This window comes from Piliocolobus tephrosceles, chromosome 3 (genome assembly GCF_002776525.5).
Source record: "Piliocolobus tephrosceles isolate RC106 chromosome 3, ASM277652v3, whole genome shotgun sequence".
In the NCBI taxonomy this organism is placed as follows: Eukaryota; Metazoa; Chordata; class Mammalia; order Primates; family Cercopithecidae; genus Piliocolobus; species Piliocolobus tephrosceles.
In genome coordinates, this window is record NC_045436.1 from 6,112,618 (window position 1) to 6,127,541 (window position 14,924).

Here is a 14,924-nt window from a genome sequence, read left to right on the forward strand (position 1 = left end):
TCCCAGTTTCAAGCAATTCTCCTGCCTCAGCCTCCCAAGTAGCTGAGACTACAGGCACCCACCACCAAGCCCAGCTAATTTTTGTATTTTTAGTAGAGATGGAGTTTCACCATGTTGGCCAGGCTGGTCTCGAACTCCTGACCTCCAGTGATCCGCCCACCTTGGCCTCCCAAAGTGCTGGGATTATAGGCATAAGCCACTGCACCTGGCCTGTATTCTGAATTTCAAATAAGATATATTCAGAATATAATCTAAACTTTAAAACTAATTGCTTTATATTCCATTTTAGCATTTTTATTAATTTTTAATTATAGTAGTTTATGGTTTTTGTTAAAAAAAAAAAGGAAAGAAATGAAATAGTAGGCTATTAAGGGAAAAGTAAAATAAGAGTCCCCATACTTCACTTGAGCTTGAGCCCAGGAGTTTGAGGCTGAGATGAGCTATGATCACATTACTGCACTCCAGCTTGAGCAAAAGAGTATCTTTTTTTAATAAAAAAAAAAAAAAAAAAAAAAAAAAAAGAGTCCTTGTTTTGACCCTCTCATTTCATAACGAACAAAACAAACGAACATACACAAAAAAAACCCTGCCCTTCTTCCCTTGTGGAGCTTAGATTCTAGTAAGGAAAACAGGTAATTTACCAAATAATCACAGACAACGGTGAAGCCACAGTGTGATTAGTACTACTAAGGCTATAAGAGCCTGGCTAAGTGATTCAGGCATGTAAGTCAGGGGAGGCTTCCTTGAAGAAGTGATGCTTTTAAGTGAGAAAAAGCAAGGAGGAATGAACTAGTCAGAGAGGAGGGCAAACCAGTTCAAGCAGAGGAAACGGCATGTGTAAGAGCTCCTGTCCTTCATTCATCCCATCCCCACTTTTCGGCCACTCTATGTACCCGGCACAGATTTATCTATTTTTAAATGCCTCTTGTATCCCTAAATCTCCGTGCCCAACACCAGCATCTTAATTCCAATACTTGTACTTTTGTACGTGGATTAATATAAAGAGCCTCTATTTGGCTTCCATGATATTGTTTCTATTTTGCTACTAGAATAAAGTTTCTTAAAACTTTAAGAATACATTTCATGCTCTTGCTTTAAAATTCTGAAACTGGGTCAGGCATGATGGCTCACACTTATAACCCCAGCACTTTGGGAGGCTGAAGTGGGTGGGCTCCTTGAGCCCAGGAGTTCGAGACCAGCCTAGGCAAAAGAGCAACACCCCATCTCTATTAAAAATATATATATAAAAATTAGCTGCGCCTGGTGGCATGTGCCTGTAGTCCCAGCTCCTCAGAGGCTGGGGTGGGAGGATCACTTGAGCCTGGGAGAGTAAGGCTGCAGTAAGTCAAGATGGAGCCACTGCACTCTGCCTGGGAGATAGAGTGAGGCCTGGTCTCAAAAAAACAAAAAACAAAAAACCACACACACACACACACATTAAGATAAAATTCTCAAACTGATTAGAGGAAATCCCTGTGTAAGGGTCTGAAGTTGAATAAAACATACTGATCTTCAGGTGACCCAGCTTCATCTAATCATTTATATTACAGAGATATTTCTCATTTCTTATGAATCAAATTCTAATAAAACAGATAATATCATTTCTTTATCACCATCCAATAAATAACCAGATGAAAGAATGAATAAATCTTGAGAGACATCTGTTTGCTAGCCTATCCCCGCTTAACTCTTCAAGGTTCCTTTAAGCCACCTGGCCTTACTTTCCCACTACCCAGCATTATAAACTGTCTGATCTAGTGAGTTTGACTTTCCCAGAAACAGATTGTGCACTTCTGTTTCCATGCAGTGTTTTTTCACTGCCAAACATGTTCTCCCCTCCCATCTTTTGGACCTATTGCAATTTCATCTTCATTCTTGGAACTCCCTCCGTTTTCTCCGGCATGCCTACTACAGCTGTACTTCTTCCTAGCCTACACAACGTCATTTAGTCTTCATTACCTACTTGGACAACCTTTGATTCCGTCCTGGCCCTTGTCCCCAAAATGCCTACATTTTAATGAGGTCGACATATGCTACACTCAGATTCAGCATGTTAAGAATATCGTAACTCTCAATAAATGCTTGTTGGTGAGAGACTCACTATACTTTCTGGGTAATCAAAAGATGATTATCTACTAAGTGAGTTTATAACACAGTTGTAATGAAGTATTTGACAATATACTACATAATGCTTCAAATATATTCAAATGCAGGAAATATGATACGATCCCAATTCTGCAAGAAAAAAAGTTGCTTATATATTCGTGCCCAGAAAATGTCTAGGTTATTCAAGAAGTTAACATAGAGGGTGTGTGGGAGAATGGAGTGGAAAGAAGACACACATTTACTTTTCACATTATATCCATCTATTCCATTTCAATTTTTCAAATATCAAACATAAATTAGTTTCATAACCATAAACTAGTAACATTAACTAATAATGCTGAAGTAGAATATAAACCAAATTATTTTTTAAATTTTATTCATTCTGAACATACCTTATTTGGAATTCAAGTATACATTATAAAAAAATATAAGGCCAGATGTGGTGCCTCACACCTGTAATCCTAACACTTTCGGAGGCTGAAGTCGGTGGATCACTGGAGCCCAGGAGTTTGAGACCAGCCTGGGCAACATGGCGAAACCCTGTCTCTAGAAAAAATACAAAAATTAGCCGGACATGGGGCAGGTGCCTGTAGTTCCAGCTACTTAGGGGGCTGAGGTGGGAGGATCTCTTGAGTTCAAAAGGTTGAGGCTGCAGTGAGCTATGATTGTACCAATGCACTCTAGCCTGGGCAACAGAGCAAGACCCCGTTTCAAAAAAGACAAAATTAAAAAGTATATATATATATATATATATACTGTGTGGGTACATATATATACACACACACACACAGAATTCTTAGACTTCATAAACATAGAATGAAAACAAAAATTGGAGTAAGCAAAATGTAAACTTGAATTGCTAGAAGTTTAGAAATATATGTGTGTGTGTGTGTGTATATATATATACACGTATATATATAAATAAAATTATTATTTTTTGAAATGGAGTCTCACTCTGTAGCCCAGGCTAGAGTGTAGTGGCACGATCTCAGCTCACTGCAACCTCCGCCTCCCGAGTTCAAGTGATTCTCCTGTCTCAGCCTCCCGAGTAGCTGGGACTAGAGGCATGTGCCACCATGCCCAGGAAATTTTTTTTGTATTTTTAGTAGAGATGGGATTTCACCATGTTGGCCAGGATGGTCTCGATCTCTTGACCTTGTGATCTGCCCACCTCGGCCTCCCAAAGTGCTGGGATTACAGGCATGAGCCACCATGCCCGGGCCTAGAAATATATTTTTAAATAGACCTTACCAAAGTTCATTTGTTACTATGAAACCATTAAGACATAAAATTCACTAAGCTCATTTTATTTAGTTTAACACAAGCTACAATAAGATAAATGTAGTAAAAACACATGAAACGGCACCATTACCTGGTTATTAAAGCTGACACAGAGCTTGGAAAACCTAATGGGATGTGGACAATCAGCCTTCAGATAAATATCAAACTCAACGGGAACATCAACGTGAAAACTTGGGGCATGAAACTTGGCTTTGCATTGTACTAGAAATAAAACACAAGGGCTGCGTTATGCACAACCAGATACCCATGACCCACAGCATCCTGTCAACCAAATTCATTCTTCAGAAAGATGCATCTGCACTGACCATTCTTACTGACTTCTGCACTTAAGGCATTTCAAGAGACAAATGAGCTCTTTTTATTATAAAAATAAAATTTAGGCTGAGCGCAGTGGCTCACGCCTGTAATCCCAGAACTTTGGGAGGCCAAGGCAGGCGGATCTCTTGAGGTCAGGAGTTTGAGAGCAGCCTGGCCAACATGGTGAAACCTTGTCTCTACTAAAAATACAAAAATTAGCCGGGCATGGTAGTGTACACCTATAATCCCAACTACTAGGGAGGCTGAGGCAGGAGAATCACTTGAACCCAGGAGGTGGAGGTTGCGGTAAACCAAGGTCACATCACTGCCCTCCAGCCTGGGCAACAGAGTGAGACTCTATCTCAAAAAGAATAATAAATAGGCCAGGTGTGGTGGCTCATGCCTGTAATCCCAGCACTCTGGGTGGCTCAGGCGGGCAGATCACCCAAGGTCAGAAGTTCGAGACCAGCCTGGCCAACATGGTGAAACCCCACCTCTGCTAAAAATACAAAAATTAGCTGGGCATGGTAGTGCACGCCTGTAAGTAATCCCAGCTAGTCAGGAGGCTAAGGCAGGAGAATCACTTGAACCTGGGAGGCAGAGGTTGCAGTGAGCTGACATCATGTCATTGCACTCCAGCCCAGGCAGCAGAGTGAGACCCTGTCTCAAAAAAGAAAAATAAAATAAATACATAAATAATATAAAATAAAATTTAAATAAATATAGCTTCAAAACCATCTTTAATTTTAAAAATACAGCTACTCTTGAAATGTAGATGACAAGATTTTAAACGAAAAAGAAAATAAATTTATTATTTCAAAATACCTACCTAGACAGTAAAGCACAACCTTTTAAGTAAGTATCAAGTGTTTCCAATAACACCTGAACTACAAATGAGCAAAGTATATCTTAAAACATAAATTAAGTATTTAAGATCCTAACTATCTTTATAAGTCACTGAGGGGATACATACACAAAAACCAGTTTATCTATAACATGATTATACTTTGAAAATTCTTTCTTGACTTTTATGTTTATTATTTCGCATCTATTCATTTTGTAGAAAAAGACAATTTCTCTGACATCATACTGTAGATGTTAGCTACCTACCAAATGGCACAAAGTCCTGTACTCCTATTGTGAAAATATTGCTGCCAGCCAGAGAAATCCGGTCTGCCCACAGCTTCTGAGCAGTTTTCACAGCGAAGATATCACAGTCGGGTTCTGGATCCGGACTTTCATTCTGCATCAACACAGAGTTAACATTCATTCAACTAGTTGAAAAAAACGACAACTTGCATTAGTTGATACAGATATAGGTATACATATTCCTAACACCACACTCTATATAAATAATTCCAACCTACCATTAAAACATTTATGAGGTTCTTTTCTATCCGAGACTTTTGGTCATCTTTCAGAGTTGAAGCTAGTATGAACAATGAAGGAAAAACATTGTAAGTACTTATAATTAAGTCTACTACCCCCATTTATTGTTTTTAAAACTTTATATAACAATAAATACCTCTTTAAGATGACTAAGCACAGTGATAAACACATAGTAAAAGTATACTAATTCTCTGGAACCAAATTATTCTTTACATTTTAAAAAGCTTGAAGATGCTAAATAATTTTATATATCAAGAATTTTACTCAAAAAACATCAGGTTACCTCTGCCAAGGAGTTCTAGGGAGTAAGTAATGTAATCCTTTAATTGAGCCATGAGGTAGGAGCACTTCAGAGCTGTAGTTAATATAGACGTGAGCAGAGTCCACCACCCTTCACTCCGATAATCACACATCACATAATCCAGCAACCTCAAAGACGACAAAATGTAATACTGAACCGGCTTCACAAGAAAGGGTTTGAAGAGTTCATGGAGAAAAAAGTACTTTCCTCATTTTATGTAAGTTTAGAAAAATCTTACTGAGATGGTTGAACAGCTATTCTACTATTTAGCTAAACGTGAGATTTCTTAAAATGCTGAAAAAGATTGTGCCATTAATGGCACTTGAAAACACATTACAAAATGGAGTTTAACAGCAATAGAAATAAACGTGAAAAAACAAACTCCTTCCACAACAATTTCTATTTCAATTTCACTTCAGATAATCCAAATACTTGTAAAAGTAAATCGTGAACAAGACTCACTTCAAAGCTTTGGTATAATCCTTTGCGTAATAATATTCCTCTCCCATCTGAACCACTATAAAGGAAAGAAGATTTATGTATGTAATTTAAAGTCATTCAAAGTTGCATGCAATGGTGACATTTGTGGATACATACTTAGGTGACTTTTCATTCGCGGGCACTTATACTTCTTAAACTGTGCGACAGCATTACTCAGGAGAGTTATGATGACTTCCTAGTAGAAAAAGTAGAGTGCAAAACATTGCAATACAAATATATTTTTTTAACAGTGTAAAAAATAGTTTATATTGGACACAAAACTTACAGAGTGAGCAACATTTCTCTCCTTCAGCTGAATGGCAAGAACTCCCACCTTTTCTTTTTCAGGATCAGAAAGATCAAAACCTGCGTAAGATGAGACACAACCCATTCTAGATAGCTCATTTAATATAAATGTTCACATGAATATTGTATGTGTACACTCCTTGAAACCTTTATTTAATATAATCATTTCAGATTCTTCAACATTCTAGAATCTTAAAGATGCTAAGAGGCAGCTTTATTAACATGGAAACTTCTGTGTTCTGTTCTGATGGGAACATTATTGAGCTCCATGTTCTTCTACCTACTGGAATCAATGATCTGAAAAGCAATGTTAATATCATCCTCTATAGAGGATACACTCACTGGAGATTAAATCATTTCCTTTTTTTCTTTTTTTTGAGATGGGGTCTCGCTCTATTGCCCAGGCTGGAGTGCAGCGGTACAATCACAGCTCATTGCAGCATCAACCTCTTAGGCTCAAGTGATCCTCCCATCTCAGCCTTCCAAGTAGCTGGGACTACAGGCACGTGCCACTATGTGTGGCTAATTTTTTATTTTTTTGTAGAGATGGGGTCTCCCTATGTTGCCCATGCTGGTCTCAAACTCCTGGCTGGCCTCAAGCAATCCTCCTGCCTTGGCCTCCCAAAGTGCTGGGATTACAGGCATGAGCCACTTCGCCTAGCCAGTAATTTAACAGTTCTAGTTCAATTGCTTGAATTAAATTATGTATAAAGCATTAAAAAAATGCAGAGAAATTGTTTTTAAGGTAATACAAGTTAATGCTGTTTTAAAAAGTCAAATCAATTGTTAAAGTTAACTGGAATTAAAATATCGAAATAAGACAGCAGTGGCATGTGTCATTTAAAACAAAAGATGTTCAAATGTTGTACGTTTTTTTTTTTGAGATGAGGTCTCACTATGTTGCCCGGTCTGGAGTGCAGTGGCTGTTCACAGGTGTGATCCTTCCGCCTCAGTCTCCCAAGTAGATGGGACTACAGGCATGTGCCACCACACCCAGATAAATGTTTTAATCACATCAACGACTTTAATTATAACGTCACTCTAAGATGCAGTGATACATACAAAACATTCTAAAAATGAAAACAATGTTTAAAAAGCACACATTTTTACTTCAACATAATTTCTTATGCACATGCAGCCAATGGAAAATCTATTATAGCTATTGCTGCCTTTTGAGGTTGAGAGGAAAGGATGGAGGGAAAAATTATTTACTTAGTATTCCTTGTCGCCATGATCTTTGTCCATAAAAGTCAAGAACGCCTGTTTGTGTTTCTAAGGGATCAGGATTGGGATACATTACAGAAGCCTGTAAATTAAAACACAAACCTAAATAATAGTTTATGGAACTCATTGCAAATCAACTCTTGCCCAATCTTGGATTGAACAAAAAACTTTTCATAAATACAACCACCAAACATACATTCAATTATCAAATTTGTGAATATTCTAACATAAATTTTAACAAAAATTAAGCTAAAAATGTTTCACTTAATATTTAGGTAGTCTTATAAAAATCAATCTGATTCTGACGAATATTTCACAGTAATTTCTTCACTTTTTAAAATCTTTGCTCTAATAAACCAGTAAAACTATATTACAGATTATGTTCTACATTTATTCCACATGCATACATGCTGTTTGTGTAAATGAAAACAATGTTACAAGGAGTTTTCCAGAGAAGACACTATTTCCCCTCTTTATCACTTCTGTATTAAATGCTGTATTGTGGGGGAATATTTCTGGCACCAGAACTGACAGATTTATAGTGCTTTTTCTTCTTTTTAACTTTTCCCTCTGAAACCAAAATGTAACACATGAAAAATGTAGAAAACATCCAAAAGGAAAAGGATGAAAATCTAAATTACTTATAAACCTGCTACCAACTCCCACTATTAAGAAAGTATGTTATCATTCTTCCAGATTTCACATGCAAAAATTTGTTAATGATTAATTTTCAACCTCCTTCTTTCATTTAAATATATTCCGTATATTTAACCCAGCATTAAATATTCTTCTAAAACATCATTTTTCATGGCTGCTTGCTAGTGTATATTATAATGAATTCCCTACAGCTATTCATCTTATTTCTATTTTACAATTAATAAATCTGTGAGAACAACTTTATATAAATTTTGGTACTTATCTCAGAATTTATTAGCCGCCTTAGTATCTCCAAAAATTAAATTCTAGGTCAAAAGATATGCATAGTTTTAAAGCTTCTCAAATTATTATTTGATGGAAATATTATTTTACATTTTAACCAGTGATATTTATTAATGCCCAGTTCCTTACATTCTTATAAAATCTAGTTTTAATCACTTTTTAAAATACTGTGTTCAAATTAGAATATGCCAAACTTTAGAAATATAATACATACAATAAAATTATAAATCATACAAATAACATGGTAAAAACAGTTAACTCATCATTTCAGATAAAAAAATCATTAAGTATTAATACACAATCTATTTGTTTTTGGAACAGTTTCAAAGATAGTACTACTGATAATATTTACTCATCTTCAGAGAACTGCAGGTTTTAAGTGAAAATAAACTGATGTAACTCCATAAATATAAATGTATTAAATATGTATACCACATTCTTATTTTAAAGGTGTTTATAGGAAAACTGATATCTAAACATAATCATCCAAGAAAAAGGCAAAATGAAACATCAAGTTTAAGAAACTATGCAATTAACACTATTCCTCAGACTCTTAAAGCGTCTCCATGCAGGAGGCCGGGCGCAGTGGCTCACGCCTGTAATTCCAGCACTTTGGAAGGCCAAGGTGGGCGGATCACCAGAGGTCAGGAGTTCGAAACCAGCCTGGCCAACATGGCGAAATCCCATCTCTACTAAACGTACAAAAATTAGCCCGGCGTGGCGGCAGGCACCTATAATCCCAGCTACTCAGGAGGCTGTGGCAGGAGCATCACTTGAACCCGAGAGGTGGAGGCTGCAGTGAGCCGAGATTGCGCCACTGCACTCCAGCCTGGGCAACAAGAGCGAGACCCCGTCTCCAAAAAAGAGTCTCCATACAGGAAACCCCAGTATTTGGGGTTGAAGAGAAAGAAGTCAAAAGTTATCCCCTCCAGTGGGTCAAAACATATTTCCAAACTCTTACAGCAGTGATCGTAGAAACAAAACAATGGATTTATAGGATTTATAGCGTAACAAGGGTGAAAATGCGGCTTTTACTTTAAAGTAATTTTCTCTTGTCTAAATAGTCACTAACTTACTGCCAAAAATAAATCAGTTCTTCAAAGAAAAATGTCTGCTCAGTTCACAGGTGAAAATAGAGTACTCGGGCTAAAACCAAAAATCAATGTAATTCCTAAAACTATAAAAAATAAAAACTCATTAAATTTAAAGACTTGGAAAAAATTATCGACACCAATCAGTTCTAGCTTCTTTCAAAAGAAGAATAACTTTTCTACGTGCTAGATAATACGGAGTCAGTAACTTACTTCGTGGTTACAGAGGCTTTTTGCAAGCTGTTTCCGCTCCTGGGCATAGTATGCTGCCTGCTGGTAATAGAAACCGGGATTCTGAGTTTGAATAGCTGTTAACCCTAACTTAATCGCTTCATCAAATAAATCTCCAAAGGCCTGGAATCTTAAAGAAAAAAAAAATCAAGAAATAAAAAGGAATGAAAAGAAAAAGAAGCTTATTTCTGGTAATTCATCCTGGGAATCTTAACCTCAGCAGATTGTATTAAAATGGTGCTAGTGATGAACAGTTAATATTTGTTGTAATTTCTCTGTAAATATTAATACACACTAACTGTAGGTTACAGATAGGTTCTATATTTAAGTCATCTCTTCTAACAAGTCTTCATAAATATACCATCAAACTAGATCTCAATATAGTTCCTACCACTCAAACAAATACATCCAAGTTCCTGGGAACAATTTCATTTTAGCAATTTTTAAACTTCATTCTCAAAAAGTAAGCTCCAGGACAGCAGGAATTTTGTTTACTGCTATATCCTCAGGACCTAGACACATGGTAGAGACTCAATAAATATATGTTGAATGAAAAAGATGGTACCATGAACTAAGTAATTGCCATTAAGGAACTGTATACAATATCAATCTACAGTATTACCAGAAACAAACAAACATACTTATGCTACATCATCAAAAACCTACTTAGTGACCAAAAACCTGGTTCAGTTTTAGAACCAGAGTCCATGCTATTTCTCCAAATACTATATATTATTTTTAAAATATTCTAAAAGTACAATGTAAAACATACTGTTTAGACATCCATGCAGCATGCTCAAAAGACAACTCTGCACTTCCAATCTTTTTCTTACACAAGTCGATGTGTTTCCGGAACTGAGCAATTGCATCCAATGGGGTGTTGTGTTGAAAACACAGCCTACAGATCTGCAAAATGTAAAATTGATCCCAAAATAAAGAGAAAAAAAGAAAGTCAAAAGGCATATTCGTTTAAAAACTATTTTGAGAATAACATTAAAAAAAGACTGAAATTTCCTTCTCTGAAGCTCTCTGCAATACAATTAATTTTCCTCATCAGAATGGTTATGCTAAAACCAAAGGTTATATATCCCTTTTAGAAATGAAATAAAATAACTCAGTGTTTGTACATAATTTATTCTAAACTTTAGAAAAGGTTTTTAAAAATATGGAATAGAATTTTAAATTATCCCCAATGAAGAACATAAAGACGGACTAAAATAAACGATGTCCAACAGGTAACAGAAAAGGCTGATCAATTTTCCCAACAGGTAACAGAAAAGGCTGATCAATTTTCCCAACAGGTAACAGAAAAGGCTGATCAATTTTCCCAACAGGTAACAGAAAAGGCTGATCAATTTTCAGTTTTAGATTTGCCATAAAGCTAAAGATTTTCTGTAGCATAATTAAAGCAACGTTACCTCTATATCAAACAAGTATTACAGAAATTCTTGAAAATTTTGTGTCTGGTACGCTATTTCAAAACAGTACTAATATTTACGTACTTGGGGTAAAAGGAAAAAAGGAAGAAACAAAGCCTAAATGTATTTCCATATGCTTGTTACAATTTTCACTTTTATTTTTTAAGTACAAAGGAACATATGAAGAGTCAGTCTCTCATCCATTCCTGTCCCTCAGCCATCTAATTTCCCTTTCTAGAGGCAGTTTCTGCCATATGCTTCCTGATATATTCTACACAGATAAGTATGTGTGTGCCTTTCTATAAAACTATTGTTTTTATATAAATAATAACATCACACTAAATATGCTAATCTGTGACTTTATTCATCTTGCAATATATTTTGGGTATCATTCCATATCACTACATAGAGCTGCCTTATTCTCAATAGCTTTTAATATTCCTTTGTTTGCAGTTATAATTTACATAACCAATCACTTATAATTGGGTTGTTTCTAATCTTTTCCTATTAGGAAAAAAAACAGTGAATTAAAGCATCTATTTAGCCGTACATCACCAACACAGTGTCAGGCATCTTTAATACGAATGTGAAAAAACTAAAAGCAAACCAAATAGCTGTTGCTTGACTTCTGAAGGCATCTATTCCTGTGATGCACAATCTCAAAATAAAATGCTCAAACAGTAGGTATAAAAGTTTCCTCTGGCCGGGCACAGTGGCTCACACCTGTAATCCCAGCACTTTGGGAGGCCGAGACGGGTGGATCACGAGGTCAAGAGATCGAAACCATCCTGGCCAACATGGTGAAGCCTCATCTCTACTAAAAATGCAAAAATTAGCTGGGTGTGGCAGCGCATGCCTGTAGTCCCAGCTACTCGGAAAGCTGAGGCAGAAGAATCGCTTGAACCCGGGAGGCAGAGGTTCCAGTGAGTCGAAATCCCACCACTGCACTCCAGCCTGACGACAGAGCGAAACTCAGTCTCAAAAAACAAGAAAAGTTTCCTCTAAGGTGAATAGATACACCTTTTCTGTGCCATTAAACCAAGAAACAGTCACACAGTTCTAATACTTTTATCTTTTAAAACCCAGTAATACAGGCAGTTTTATTCTCAACTCATCCTTGCTCCCACTGAAAAACAAATAAACAAAAACTAAAAAATCTTCCAAACTTTAGAAACCTCTAGAACTTATCAATTCAAAACACAACTACTACAAATAGGCTACTAAGAATCAAGGCCCTTCTGAGAAAAAGGATATAAAAGGAGAGATCATAATTAATCAAATACTAACTTTTCAGAGCAAGAAACTAATTTTGATGTTCAAATTTCAAAAAGATCATTTAATATTTAAACACAAATTCCCTGTATTTGGAAGCAGAACTATTACCTTGTAGTTTATAAATCCTGCCATAGTCTTAATTTCCAGAATATTAGTTTCATGGGCTCTCAATTCGTGTACAAGATTATAGGCGGTCCTATAATTCCTAAATGGGGAGGGTGGTTAATAATGTTATGAATTAGTTTAATAAACAATTTCTACAACCAAATCACTAGAAATAACAGAACAGTTACTCAACATTTCTGAGTGCTCAAGAGCTCAATAATGTCAATCTCTGATTTCGTGATAAATGAGCTATTAACAAATATATGTGAGAGGAATCAATGATTTCATAAAGAACAGAACCATGACATGTGCATTGTTATTTTCATCATCAACATCGGTCAATAACAAACGGGTAACTTAAAAAAGGAAATTGGACAACTGTCCAGAAAAATCAGCATTCTGCTAAAAAACATAAGTATTCTAAAGTACCATTACAAGCTCTCAAACAAATAGAAATTGTATTAGCAAAGGTGATATCAAGACAGCACAGGTCAGCCGGGCACGGTGGCTCACACCTGTAATCCCAGCACTTTGGGAGGTTGACGTGGGCGGATCACTCGAGGTCAGGAGTTTGCGATCAGCCTGGCTAATGTGGTGAAACCCCATCTCCACTAAAAAACACAAAAATTAGCCAGGTGTGGTAGCACATGCCTGTAATCCCAGCTACTCAGGAACTTGAGGCAGGAGAATCCCTTGAACCCAGGAGGGAGAGGTTGCAGTGAGCTGAGATTGTGCCACTGCACTCCAGCCCAGGTGACAGAGCGAGACTTCATCTCAAAAAAAAAAAAAAAAAAAGACAGTACAGGTTAACAGCTTTTTAACCCCAAGTACCTCTACAGGTTAAGTGAATATTACTGGCCTCAGGGAAAGTCTACAGAGGAGAGAAAAACGTCCTCAGGGCAGCTCATACTGAAGGAGAAGGATGGTGAGAAAGGAGGGCCTGGTAGGAACAGGGCCTACCTTGCACGTGGAAGGTGATGAGAAAATCTCAAAACAGGCTTTTCATAGAAAAAGTCTGTTCATAACTTCTCCAGGTAAAAGTATTTCTTTCCAGAATTATTTTTGAACAGAACTGAAATTGAAGGATTTAAACTAATATCATCCATAAAAATGAACTACAGGCCAGGCGCAGTGGCTCACACCTGTAAATCCAGCATTTTGGGAGGCCAAGATGGGCGGCTCATCTGAGGTCGGGGGTTCAAGACCAGCATGGCCAACATGGTGAAACCCTGTCTCTACTAAAAATATAAAAATTAGCTGGGCATGGTGGCAGGTGCTGATAGTCCCAGCTACTCAGGAGGATGGGACAGAAGAATCACTTGTATCCGGTAGGCAGAGGTTGCAGTGAGCCGAGACTGTGCCACTGCACTCCAGCCTGGGCAGCAAGAGCAAAACTCTGTCTCAAAACAATACAAATAAACTACATTAAAGCCAGTTATATGAAGTTGTTGAGATTTAGGAAACACAACTTGGTGCTCTGGTCCTTAAACCTCTCAAAACAACAAAGCTAAAATATTTCTGCAATATTCCTGTGAATACTAAAATTATCTTTATTTCTATTTTTCTTTCCCCTTCTCAATTCTGGGATAAATAGCTGTTTTTAATACCTTTGTCTTCAAAAACGAAGTTAAAGCTACAAAGAGGTCAAGTTTCATTAAATTCTCCTTGGTAAAAGCAAAGGACTAAAATGTTTAACCACTGCCAAAACATCTGCAACTAATCTTCAAAGCTCTAAGCAGAGACTTCAAATGGAAAATGATGCAACTGATATTAAAATTTTTTAAATTAAAAAATACTTGAATTCAATAAATGTACTAGTAATATAAACCTATAAAAATCAACAGGCTGATGCTCACTTCAGCAGCACATATACTAAAACTGGAGCAATACAGAGAAGATTAGCATGGCTCCTGAACAAGGAGGATGTGCAAATTCACAAAGAGGTACATTTAAAAATTTATTTTGGGAAAAAAAGTCAAATCTGATTTAGATAATGTTTAAATCAGTCTCTTACAAGAATTTTACTGAATATACACATAAAAAATAGTCAAGAAGATGGGGGAAATTTTAATATTACATTTCTGTGGCTCACAAAATTTAATTAATCAAACCAGAAAGCTTTATGACCCAATGAAATTTACTTCCAATAATAAAAATGAAAATTTTTTAAAATCCTAAAATATTATATTCCATTCATCTCTAGACTAATTCCTAAATCTAAGCAATATGAACACTTTAAAATTATTTATAGTTTGGTTGAGATTCAGAAATCGCCATTTCATGTTATTGTTAATATAAAAATAGGAAACATTTAGTTTGAAAGCTTAACAACTTACTTCAGCGCATTTTGTGTATCTTGTTTCAACTCACTGAAGAAAGCTATTTTGAACTGATGCCTAACAAATAAAAGCTAAAAAGAGACAAAAAAAATCACTATTATACATATTCTATTTAAAATGT

The 14,924-nt window shown here is 36.3% G+C and overlaps 1 protein-coding gene and 1 pseudogene across 1 annotated transcript in view; one reads left to right on the plus strand and one right to left on the minus strand.

Annotated features, from left to right (window-relative positions):
- TRAPPC11 (trafficking protein particle complex 11) overlaps positions 1–14,924 on the minus strand; it is a 55,313-nt gene that overhangs the window by 24,838 nt on the left and 15,551 nt on the right. Inside the window, exons 7-18 of the mRNA XM_023220943.1 lie at positions 14,801–14,874; positions 12,468–12,564; positions 10,439–10,572; positions 9,649–9,796; positions 7,394–7,487; positions 6,162–6,241; positions 5,993–6,071; positions 5,858–5,912; positions 5,378–5,523; positions 5,073–5,134; positions 4,816–4,948; positions 3,479–3,609 (exon numbers count right to left, since the gene is read on the minus strand). Coding sequence (XP_023076711.1) covers positions 3,479–3,609; positions 4,816–4,948; positions 5,073–5,134; positions 5,378–5,523; positions 5,858–5,912; positions 5,993–6,071; positions 6,162–6,241; positions 7,394–7,487; positions 9,649–9,796; positions 10,439–10,572; positions 12,468–12,564; positions 14,801–14,874 — 1,233 coding nt within the window. The remainder of the gene's footprint in view (positions 1–3,478; positions 3,610–4,815; positions 4,949–5,072; positions 5,135–5,377; positions 5,524–5,857; positions 5,913–5,992; positions 6,072–6,161; positions 6,242–7,393; positions 7,488–9,648; positions 9,797–10,438; positions 10,573–12,467; positions 12,565–14,800; positions 14,875–14,924) is intronic.
- LOC111548522 lies at positions 14,313–14,425 on the plus strand (annotated as a pseudogene).